Source organism: Pholcus phalangioides, unplaced genomic scaffold, assembly GCF_987345545.1.
Source record: "Pholcus phalangioides strain wild (caught in Gottingen) unplaced genomic scaffold, Ppha-v1.0 ptg000022l_1, whole genome shotgun sequence".
Taxonomy (NCBI): domain Eukaryota; kingdom Metazoa; phylum Arthropoda; class Arachnida; order Araneae; family Pholcidae; genus Pholcus; species Pholcus phalangioides.
This window is the reverse complement of record NW_028301615.1, coordinates 40,526,716-40,539,457: the sequence shown is the minus strand read 5'-3', so window position 1 is coordinate 40,539,457 and position 12,742 is coordinate 40,526,716. Positions and strand designations below refer to the sequence as shown.

The 12,742-nt window shown below is 34.6% G+C and overlaps 1 protein-coding gene across 1 annotated transcript in view; it reads left to right on the top strand.

Moving 5' to 3' along the window:
- Window positions 1-521: 521 nt before the first annotated feature.
- Rep (Rab escort protein) overlaps window positions 522-12,742 on the top strand; it is a 43,968-nt gene continuing 31,747 nt past the window's right edge. The window contains exons 1-4 of the mRNA XM_089249419.1: window positions 522-796; window positions 2,320-2,386; window positions 5,364-5,436; window positions 12,332-12,471. Of these exons, the coding sequence (XP_089105545.1) occupies window positions 751-796; window positions 2,320-2,386; window positions 5,364-5,436; window positions 12,332-12,471 (326 nt within the window). The 5' untranslated portion in view covers window positions 522-750. The remainder of the gene's footprint in view (window positions 797-2,319; window positions 2,387-5,363; window positions 5,437-12,331; window positions 12,472-12,742) is intronic.

Sequence of the window (12,742 nt, the reverse complement as noted above, 5' to 3'; positions counted from 1 at the left end):
TTCTTAATTAATCACTAGATGGCAATATAACTTAATCTGGAAGTCTGTGCCCACGAAGCTGACTTTTCACCGCCAGATGGCTATATGGGTAAAAAATTCAATATACAGTTTAAATATAATTAATGATGATGAATATACATATATATCGATTAAAGTTAGCTTTTTTACCTTCAAAAAATGAGACGAAAATCACATTTCTAGTAAATGACAAAAACGTAAGAGAACATTAAAAAATTAAGGATTATGGGTTGAAAAAAAATTGAGATTCAGTGACATATGGTATTTTTAAAATTGCGTTTTTTGGATTTGAAGGTTGTAAAAACAAGTGAAAAGAACACCCGATGTCACCAAAAATTATGGGAAATATGGTCACGTGGCCATAGCTTTGTGTGCATGTTCACACAAGCAATCAAAAAGTACGTCTTATGCTCCCAATATTGAACCATAATTTAAAAAGCTCTCTCTGATTGGCTCATTTGTCAGTCAGTTTGAATTGCGGTGAAAATGTGTTTTTTTTATTTGGCTTTAGCGTTAATGACAGAATATGGGTCAGGCGAATAAAGCCCTGTATAATCAAGTTGCAGTTGAAGTGTTTACATTTGCCCACCACAGTGGATTTGTGGAATATATAAACTTATCTAATGTAATTTCAATTGATATTGCGTGTAGGAGAATTTCGATATTTGATGGAATTTAGCCCCGCCCTCAATGAACTAAGTAACGCCATTGTATTGAAATAAATTTTTAAAAATGGAGGATCTGCCGAGCAGCTATGATCTTATCGTTATCGGAACTGGTTCGTATATTAATGTATATTTACTGCTCGTGTAATTACACATGTTTACAGGGTGGTCCTAACTGGTTCGAAGGCTCAGTGCCCAATAATTTTCGCCCCCCCCCAAGTCTAGTTGCATTGAAATTAAATAATTTGGATACCATAGTATGTCAGAGGACTGGGGCACACCCATCGAGATGTCGGTGTGTGCAGGGTCTGTTTCTTGCATGACAAATGGAGCACGCGCCCAGGGCCCATCCGAAATTGGCTGCGTTGTGTAATATAGGCACAGGGCCCAAAAAATTCAGATTTGCCCAAGGCACGAACTTATAAGAAACAGGCCCTGACTATGTTTACAATTTTATATAGGCGTCAGAGCAAGACCGTATATAGTAGATCTCCCCATTAAAGTCTCGCTACAGAGAGCAAGGGTACAATTATTCAATCATTACACCTCGCTCGTAGTTACAGAAATGATGACAGAACTACACATAAAAAGCATTGCATAGAAACAAACTTCGCTTTCAGATCACGACAGTAACGTGTCGTGATCCGAATTGTACGCATTCCAACATGCCAATTCATTAGAAGTTTGGCAGAGGAATATGGTAGAGCAGCGTGTGTGATTTAGCAGTAGTAGTCTTCAAGGGTGTCGGGAGGGGGCACTTGCTGGTGGTTTACCAGCAGATGCCCCCTGGCTCTCCCCAGCATGATCCAACCCACACGGGTAAAGGGCTTGCATCCCGGAAGGGACAGAGTCCGGGTCGTATCTGATCTGACAGTAGTATAGTCTGTCCAGCCAAAATGCAGTAAATGTTCTACAGTGAAAATTCCTATAATGTTTTTTATACTTTTCTTAAAATTCTAAGATCGTTCTGCAGCAGCAGTGCTTGTTCTGTGACATGTGCCAAATTTTTCAACATATTCTGCTTTGTGGCTTATCAGGCACAGTTGAACATTTGTGGCACACACTTTAGCTTTAAAAAATCTCAAATGTGTTTTGATCGTTTAATTATTAACATAGACACACAAAACAATTTATTGCTACTGTAATGTAAAAAATAATTAACATTCTTGAAACCAAACTTAATTACTAGTTATGAAATTATATTTGGATGACTTTAGAAATAATTAGTCAATTTCTTTTTGAAATTTTCGTGACACTTGGAATCCGTTCGCAGCACAGTAGTTGAAAAAGTCTGGTCTATGAGTTAAGTATGTTATCCAATCGGCCTGTACAGTTATGAAATTTATGCCATCTTGGATAGGTAATTTATGCCAACATTTTTTAGGATATACACATTTTCCTGTTGGTTCTTATATTGAAAACCTACAGTTTGTAATAGATTTTAATATTCAGAAACTAAATATATTTGCTCACTTGAAGGTTGTTATGGATGGTTTTAACTGTATAAATAATCAACCTCAGCACAGACTGCAAGACAATGTTTGATCTATCCAGCTTTTTTATTGAGAGAAAATTTGTATTTGCATTTGCTACTATTTATGACCATTAATATAATTTATCATTGCTTTTATATCAGGGATGCCCGAATGCATAATCGCAGCTGCAGCAGCCAGAGCGGGAAAGACTGTACTGCATTTAGATAGGTATGTAATGAATAAACTTTGAACCAGTTTCCATTAAGCTGAAATATAGTTGCATAATTGTTTTATGTTCAAAATTGGGACAGATGGGAAATAGGATGTAGGTCAATTAAAAAGTAAGTTACACTTGAGTGTAAGCGTCTAAAATAAAAAGACGTGTATGACTACATTATTTAAAATTCTAGTATGACTGACACATGACCTTCGCAAAGATGGTCCAGTGCAGTGTTTCCCAATTTTTTGAAGTTCACGGCACCCTTGGGAAATTTAAAACTTGGGGCACCCTTTCTTGAATACAGAATACAATTAACTACAACAAAAATCACTGGGTGAAAATACATCAGAGTTTTGCTTGATTAATCGCTAATGTGAAACTTGTGATTGATGCTGACAGAGCACACATATTTGAAATTAGGCCTTACAGTTGGCTACGAAACACACAATTTGCCCTCAAGGTGTTGCAGTCTATTTCCTGGATGCTGCGTGGTCATGTTGGCATCGTACTAGACTCTCGTCCTAAGGATACAGGTTCGAACCTCGTTGACAGCACAGTGATGGTCGGCTGAAGTTGGTTTTCTGTGGTTTTTTTTCAGCTTCAAAGTGCGAATGCCAGCCGGTCTCCCATTTGAAAAAGTCTCTCTGCCGAGAGCAGACAGACCAACACAATACTGACAAAATATGAGAATTGAAGCATTTCCATCTTTAATTCAACAAATGGAAGGCAGATGGCAGCACAAACACAAAACAAGCACATCTCAACATAAATACATTAGGAACACATACACTCAGAACACTCATTTCGACATGTTCCGATTAGTTAGAAATTCCTTAGAGTAATGTGTACGAGTGCATGTGCGGTTAAGTAGTAGTAGTCTATTTCCTGACAGATGGCAGCACTACTCACAAAGAAACTTCACGTTAGTTTCGCAACATATAAACACACACATTCCGGCATGTACCGATTCGGTAGAGGAATTTGTGCGAGATGCGTGTACGGTTTTATAGTGGCAGTCTATTTCTTGCTTTGTATTTTATTGTCTCCATAGCAGAGAAGGCTTGCTCACTTAGATATGATGTTGAAAACGGCAAAAATGTTTTAATTCCTTTCTTCATTAGATTAGGATACTCCTTTCTGTCCAATTCAAAAAGCAGTCACCAACACCTCACTCTTGGTGAACTTACCTTTGAATGTGGAATTAACGCAAAAATCATTAGATACATATCGTTTGCAAGCAGTGAAATCTATTTTCTTTCCTCCACACTATCTGCAAAATCAAATGGTGAGACAACCCAGTCGAAATTCTCAGTGGAAAGAGATGGAAAGTGCATATATATATTGCATCTTGCAGTTTTGATAAGTGTTGACAAATGAGGTCTTTCGGCTTATCCAAAGGTGTGTGTGTGTGGTGTCACTCTCCGCTATTACTTTGAAGGTTTCGACAACCGGCTAATGCGAAGATAAATCTAAGAAAGAAAACTGGCCTTGCTGGGAATCGGACGCACGTCCTCTCACTTGCTGGGTGAGCGCCCTAGACCATTAAACTAGAAAGGCCAACTAATCCTCTTTCCTTAGAATTTGTGAGCCCTGAGTGGTGCCGTACATGGACAGCCAGACTTAACTCAGCCAAGTCTCACATTGCTGAAACTGTCACCAGATGGCGACTTATCCGATTAGCCTGCCATGCATGAGAGTAATTAATTTGACTTGGTTTATTTTAAGACCCTAACTGGACCGTAATAATTTTTTGATTTATCTCCGTAAAGCACCCCTTAGCCCATACCATGGCACCCTAGGGTGCCGGGGCACACTGGTTGGGAAACACTCGTCTAGTGATTCATAATTGCTTGGCAAGGTATTGCATATTTGCTCTATACAGAAGAGATTTTGCAATTAATATTTACACAGTTTAAACAGTGAACTCTCAGAAACATACTCTAATTGTTCCATGCATCTTCAGTTTGAAGTAAAAGTAGCTCATTACGAAGCATCTAGCAAAGGTGTACAAAAGAACTACAAAAATAACTCATTTCTCACCCAAAGCACATAGGTATGTATATTCTACATCAATGCCAAAAAGTCTTACAAATGTCGTGGCAAATCAAAAAAATTAATAAATAAAATTAGGCACCAGCAAAATTTCATAGGTGCCAAGGATCCCCCAACAAAGTAGGTCAGTAAGAGTATATATTCTTTCACTTGCCCAGAGCTCATGGACCCATTTCCATGTTAGCAGACACACTGATATAATTTCTGATAATTTTGTGCTGTCCTCACTGAGCTCACCTCAGACTTCAAATCAATTATACATTAAAAAAATCAGGTTTTTACACACCAGGTGATCTGGTTCTTGGGATTTGTCAAGTCCTTCTGTAGTATTTTGTCAAATAACACCCAACTCACCTTTTGATTTACCACTCTTTAGACAAGCCAAAATACAGTGATCTCTCCCTTATACACCCTTTCACCTATATGTTTCTCTCAGTTATAAGATGTTTTCTTCGCTCTCTGTCAAAGAATATAGCATAATAATGCTATTCATTTATACATTTCTCTAACTTATGCTTCTTTTCCCCTTCCACCGCTGCATAAGTGACAAATCACAGCAATGTTAAGTTACTTCATATAACTAGTGTTAATTATAATTTAAAAATTTAAACCAGGCCTTGACAAAAAAAGACTTTTTATATGCCACGGAAATTTCCAAGAGCCAAAAATGCTTTTCTCAATGAAAGCAGCCCTATATAATATTTGTGATTTTTTTTCAGGGCTTAATAACCTTTTTTATATTTAAAAAAATCGTGAGATTGGAGAAATTTGTGTTGCCCTCAGACTATTGGACTGTTTATAAAGGATGGGAATGATAGTTTAAACTTTAAGTTTATAGTGAAAATTAAATTTTTTCTTTTTTTATTGAAGCTGAATCATTAAAAGCAAATTTGCATTCAAGGCTGTAATGTTTTTGTTTTTTTTTGTCCGCAGGAATTCATACTATGGAGGCGATTGGGCCAGTTTTAATTTTGAACAGTTGATTGCCTGGATTGAGGAACAAAAGGTTATTTTCTATCAATTTTTGTTTTTTGAACATGTGTATATTTTAATTTTAAATTCTGAATTGAACATAAATGATTGAAATAAATAATGAATGAATTCATTCATTATTTCATTGAACTATTTGGGGGGTCTGTCCAGCCAAAATTTTGTTCTGTTTTCTGGACCGACCCTTCATGAAATTCAGAACCTTAAAAACGAAGAGACTTGATGCAAATATATAATTTTTTTTTAAAAACTTCGAAACACATTTTATATATGTGCCATAGATGAATAAAACTGACAAAATTTGAAAAAAAAAAAATTTTAATGAAAAATTATTTTTTTGTTTATGTCCCAAAAACTTTCCCATTTTAAAAGGTCCACTCTGTTACAGTCATTTGAGAAATATATTTTTATTCCAGATTAAATCTGGTAACACTTTTGAGCTCATTAAAAGGTTTATTTTTAATGCTTATAATCACCAATTTTGGATTTGACTTTTGCAAAACGACTTATATTCACATTATGTCTTTTGTACCTGGTTTTTCTGTTATGTCATCATCATAAATAATTACGATTTTTTTAAATCTATATCAACACTAAGTGATAGTACATGGAGATATGCTTCAAAATATAAAAATAGTTTTCATCACAACCATTTAAATTTATAATGAAAAAATTATAATTTATGCTAATTTTTGTCCACTCTGTTATTTCTTCCAAAAACTCAAACAATGTAACAGAATGGAAACTATGATTTAAAGTAAATTTTTCTTAGTTAAAAGATTTTGAAGGTTTAAATTGAGTTTTTTTTTTAATAGTTATCTATTCAATTTAAACCCTTTACCACATTCTCCATGTTATTTTTTCAGTAAAATCAGGGCAGTCATTTCATTTCAACTCTTTCACAGTGGGGGGGGGGGGGGGGGGGTGCAAAGAACATGTACTCAATGTATGTGCATATATACAGGGTGATCAGCGAATAAGCCCTTATTTCAAAATTAAGTATCTCTACAACAAAGATCAATAGAATTATGCGGTAAACGGTACATTTATTAGCAAAACTGTAAGAATGTTGTACAGAAATTTCGAAAATTTAGTTTTTTTTTTAATTTTTTAAAATTAAAAAAAAAAAAAATAGAGATTTTGGGGTTCTGAAAATCCCCATTTCTGTGAAGAGAAACCATTGCATTCGCCTAAAGTTATTGCATGGGCTGCGGTATGCGCCATGTGTGCTGACAAATTGTTCCAAAATTGTAACGTAACATTCAGTAGTAATCGTTTCTCGCACGAAGAAGGGGACGATAATGCCTCTGGTGCATACCGCAGCCCATGCAGTAACTTTAAGCGAATGCAGTGGTTTCTCTTCACACAAATTTAGGTCTCTTCGCGTTCTCCTAAAGTCATTCTTCCGCTTTTTCGAGGCTTAGTTCGCCCTGGACTGGAGTATGCTGTAAGGTTTTGGAGACCATACCTACAGAGGGACATAGACTTGGTTGAAGGGGTGCAGAGAAGAGCTACGCGTGTCCTTATTGGCACACAGGGCTTGAGTTATGAGGAGAGACTTCATTTTTTGAATATGTTTACATTGGATGAACGCGGGTGTCGAGGAGATATGATCGAGGTGTTCAGGATTTTCAATGGGATGGATGGGATGGACCATGAACTTTTAGTACACCGCCAATCGACTGCTTTTACAAGGGGACACCAGTATCGATTGGTGAGGGACAATGCAGGGTTATGGTGTCGCAGGGAATTTTTCTCCAATAGGGTTGTTAATAAATGGAATAGCTTACCCCCGGAGGTAGTAAATTGTAACACAATTGACACGTTTAAAAAGAAATACGATAAACATGTTGGGGTAGATCGAGAGGCTATCCATTCTTGGAATAAGACAACCATAGGTATTCTTTATGGGCATTGTATAATATTTTATCATGTGTATATATTGTTTGTAATTTGTGTTAATTGCATTTTTAATTGGGTTGCTGTATTTTTGAAACATATGACAACCATATTTTTATGGGCATCTTTTTATCAGCCACCTCGTTGGGCATTTTGCCTGTTGTGGCGTTGTATTTGTATTTGTATTTGTATAAATGAGGATTTTTGAAACCCCAAAATCTCCAGTTTTTTTGTTTTTTTTTTAAATTTTAAAAAATTAAAAAAAAAACTAAATTTTTGAATTTTCTGTACAACATTCTTACAGTTTTGCTAATAAACATGCCATTTACCGCATAATTCTATTGATCTCTGTTGTAGAGATATTTAATTTTGAAATAAGGGCTTATTCGCTGATCACCCTGTATATAGCTATATTTATATACCATATTTCTAGTGTATTTTTTAATTCCGAGCGGGGGCTCCCTCCCCCAAATGACGAACCTGAGTAAAATACAAAAGTAAAGTAGTAGGCTCTACAGATTGTTAAAATCATTGCCAGGCACAGATCTGGAGAGATGTGTCATAAGAGGCATTTTAGTATGAGTGAAGGTTGTTATATGACAGTACATTGTGTATTTTATTAGGCAGAACCATTATCTTCCTATGTTTTTGTTTCCAGGCCCAATTCTCCCCCCCCCCCCCCAAATCCACTCTAGATCACTAATGTGAGGCATAAACGTGAGATTTATACCAACATCAAATTACTAATCAGTTTCAACAAAAAAAATTTGAAATGAAAGAAAAATCATTCTGTGGTAATATAATATACAGTTGAGCAAGTCCAGTGTCCATTTTAACCAGATTTGAATAATTTTACCAGAGTAAAATTCATACTAAGAGGGACGGGCTGTTTCTTTGTTGGAATTTGGTCATGGGGTGGACGTTTTTCAAAGGTTATAAGAGGAGTTTCTGGGTCACCTATCACATTTTGTGTATAAGTTTTAGGAAAATAAAAGTGTATTTGCATGGCCTATTTAGAATATTTGAGATATCTTTCTCTCAGTTAAACATTTCTGTGCATTTTATTACAATGATGTCCACTCTGTTATGGGAAGCATTTTTGCAGTTCACAGGCAGAAAAATTTAAGAACACTTCAAACTAATACAAATACAACGCCACAACAAGCAAACTGCCCAACGAGATGGCTGACCTAAGAACATCATGGATCCCTGAGTCCCCCCCCCCCCCGCGGGAACCCCCAACAAATCAGTACATGCGGGAATGTGCGTGTACGTGTAGTGCAACCTGACGTAAAGTTTTGTTTCTGTGTAATGCTTGTTATGTGTAGTGCTGCACAGAAACAAAACTTTACGTCAGGTTGCAGATGTTAAATTATAAATTAACAACCCGTTGTCTGTCAGAAATAAAAAGTTTTAATTTTAAGTAGCTAAATGCAGTAAAACTGGTCTTCAACATAACCTGTACTAAGCGGAAACCTGTTTTCAATGAAAAAAAAAATGTGATCCCATGATTTCAATGCCAAAATACACATTAGAAAACCTGGATGAAACGGAAAGGAAAACTGTAGCCGTTAACGGAATACGTCACACAAACACTGTGAGTGTTTGGTGACCAGTAGAGCAAAGAATCATACAAAATGTTAAAGTGCTCTATCAAAATTTTTTTACTCAATCTATGCGTGCAAATGCGAGTTCTACATCATCAACCCCTTAGATTAGCAAAAACTATCTCTGTACTTGATGCTGTGGTTTTGATAAGCCATATGTAGTAAAGTAGTTTCTTTCTGTGAAATTGTAACAACATTTTTTGGAAAAGTATCCTTTTCCATGGGAGAAATCAGTGTAAGAGTTGAATTTCCAATATGCAAGACTTCCAAAATTGTATGCAAGCTGTATGCATTTCGTGATTGCAGGGCCGGAATCAATTAGAGAGGGAAAAGAAACAACTGCCCCTCCCCTGGGTGGCAAAATTTAGGGGGGCAGAAAATTTTAGGTAGGAACAAAAGCATAATTATCAAATCATCAAATTTCACAATGGTGGGCTGGCAAAATTATGTTTGCTCTTATCCTCACAAAATTCCTAGTTACAGTGCTGATACTGGGGATTGCATAAGCATAGACGATGATTAGGGATACGTAAATTTCACAAAAAAAAAGTTTTTTTTAAATCGGAAATTTCGCATTTATTTCGCAAAAAAAAAATTCAGATCAGAAATTTTGCATAAATTCACAATAACGAATTCCAAATGAAAAATTTCATTTTCATTCACACACACACAAAAACAGCAACTCGAATAAATGAAACGGTTTAAATCAAAAATTTCGCATTTATAAAAATGTATCTATTTTCTATTAATTTAACCTTATTTTTCAAATGCTTTTTACAGTGTCATTTTCCAAAATTCAAAAAAGTTGCATATACAGTCGGGTACACTTATAACATAACCGGTGGATGAAAAATATGGTTGTGAAATCCTTAAAATTTGGCCCATTCACGTCTATACATTTTTATCTCTGTTATAACATACCCTGCTTAAAACATACATTGTGGATATAACAAACCAAAGAAAACGGAAACCGGGCTTAACCAAAAAAAATAATCCAGATATAACACTGCAAAAAAAAAAAGGACCCAGGAAAATACAGTCAAAAACAGCCTTTTGTGGACAACATTCCTTGTATACGGGTGATATCTTAGACCTAAATTTTTTCAGTAAATGCAAAAATACATGGATGGAATATTTACACTACCTAATCAACAGATAGCACTGAATATTATGATTGGCAAAGTTTAGCATCACCTATCGATAATAAATGTAACTGTTTTGGCATTAAAATTTTTGACATATAATAAAATCCTGTCTTCCTGGGCAGAACTGTATCGTCTATGCTTTTCGAATTATGGAATTTTTACTTGTAGTAGCTTTGTGATCTTTTATTGGTGGTCTCAATTCAAGTTGAGATTGGAGTAAGTACTTGTGGCTAATTCAAGTGTATTATTATTGATTGGTGAATTCATAAACATTAGTGTGGGATTATTTTTTCTGTATTTTTTAATTGTACAATACTGTCAACTTCAAAGGGAAAAACCATTAGCATAAACTCAAAAAAATCTCTCATTAACATTTCAAAAAAATCTCTGCATGTTGTATATTATCTCGTTTTCTGAATAAATTTCCAAAATTTTCAGATACCAATCAAAAGCTATGTTCATGCTATGTTATATTTCAATTATGTGAGGCATAAGCTTATTTTTTTCCATGATAATCTCAATAGTACATATATGTCATTGCTACGTAATCTAATTTTAACAACTCCCTTATAACATACACGTCAGTTATTACATACACTTCTCGAATCACCTAGGGGCTATGTATAACCGAACTCGACTGTAACCGAACACAACATTAAAGGGGAAAGAAGTTATGCTTGTGGTTTCCCTTTCAAGCATGCTTACAAGTATTGAGCAAAATTACTTTTCTACTTCAAAAAGTGTAACAACACCTAGATTTTGCTAAAAAGTAGTAAGAAAAATCAAATTTCAGCATTTATTCGTTAAAGTTGGAAAATTTCATATTTATCACATTTATCGTGGTTATTTTGTTAATACGAAATTTACGTATCCCTAACGATGATGTACAAACTGAACCTGACATGAAACGGATAATGACAAACTGATTGAAAATTTTTGAGGAAGTTAGAAAAGATGGTAAATATGGTTATTTTAAAAGCAAAACAGGAAATAGGACAGAACATGCAGATGCGGCCGAAACTTAAATATAGTATTTAGTGATTATAGACTAACTATATTCATTTATTTATATTTAATTATTTTAAATATAATTAATTTTATCTTCTATTTTTAAAAATTTATTTATTTTCAATTGATTTATTTTTATATTTTATTTCAATTACGTACAAGATTGTTACATAATTTTACACAATGTATCAAACCTTTATTAAGCAAAAACCTGTGTTCAGCCAAAAAAAAATCTTGGTCCCTTGTTATTCTGTTGAAGACAGGTTTTACTGTATACGTAAAAAGTAAACTTTTCCATATGCTATTTTGAAAAAAACATGAAAAACCATCAAAACAACAGAAAAAAAAGGTAAAAAAATTGTAACTTTTTTTAGCATTATAAAGTGTAAGAAATATATGTGTGTAGAAGAAATATATATGTATATTTGAAAAAAACATTAAAAATTTTTTTAGAGCGATATTTTTGTTTTCTTAACAGTGGACAAAATCCGTGATTTTCAGTCATAAAACCAAAAAAATAAAATATTACAAAATAAAAGTGAAAAATATTTATTAAATTTAGTCATTGGCTATAATTTGAGATCAATTTTATTTTGAAAATTCAATTTTGATGTTTTCATTTCAAAAATGTGGACTGACCCATATGCTATGGAAAATAATGAATTGTTTTCTCATCTAAGCTCACAGATTCCCTGAAGAAAATGGGTTTCTGCACTCTGTGCATTGAAACTATTAGTTCAAAATCATGGTCAATGATTGAATTTGGCCTTTTGTTATCTTACTCAACGATAGGACATAATAAGGAGAATTTTCTGACTAGCAATACATATTATTCATCTTCAAATGTTTGATTAATGTGAATGGTGGCAAGTGATTAACAACCTACATACCTTGCACTGTGATTCTCCTCCCCCTCCCCCAACATTTCTTAAATGAGTAGTTGATATGTCTGGCATTCTTTCGATCAGTATTTTACTGAACACTATAACTTGTAAAAATTGGCAATTTGAGGATAGAATGTTTGCTTATTTTTCCCAATAGAATTTTTACACAGATGTCCAACTTAGCCCGAGTTAGCCCCCTGACAAGGAGTTGAGGATGCTGAAGTGATTTTTTATGGGATTTTTTTTTTTAGTTTCTGTCAGGCTTAGTCTTTTAGTTCTGTCAGAGCTCGTCTTCCCAAACTCTGTAATTGTAACTTTGAAAACAAAACAAATGTAACTGCTTAATGAGGTGGTTTCTTTTTTGGCAGACCACAACTTATGAATCAAAGCCAGATGTAAGGTTATTAGAAGCCACTTGGCTGGAGCAGCTTGATGATAACGAGCGTCTTGTATTGTGTCCCAAAAAGCATTCCACTGTTTCGGAAATCGTTCAACGAACATATGCCCGGTAAGTACATAATATGCATAAATGTATATTCATATTTAATGAGGATTCTGCTTAACCTAAGGATTTTTCCCTCATATTTAAATATATACACTGCACGCCATCATTTCCTACCTATAATCCGCAACTAAGTGAAATGTGCTTCTGAAAAATTCTCGTTTCAGGAAAAAATATTCTTATAATCTGCAACAGTGACAACTGTTTATTCATTTACGTCCATGAATAAAATATCAGTGTGAATTGCTCAGATTCATGGACATGATATGCAGGCCCC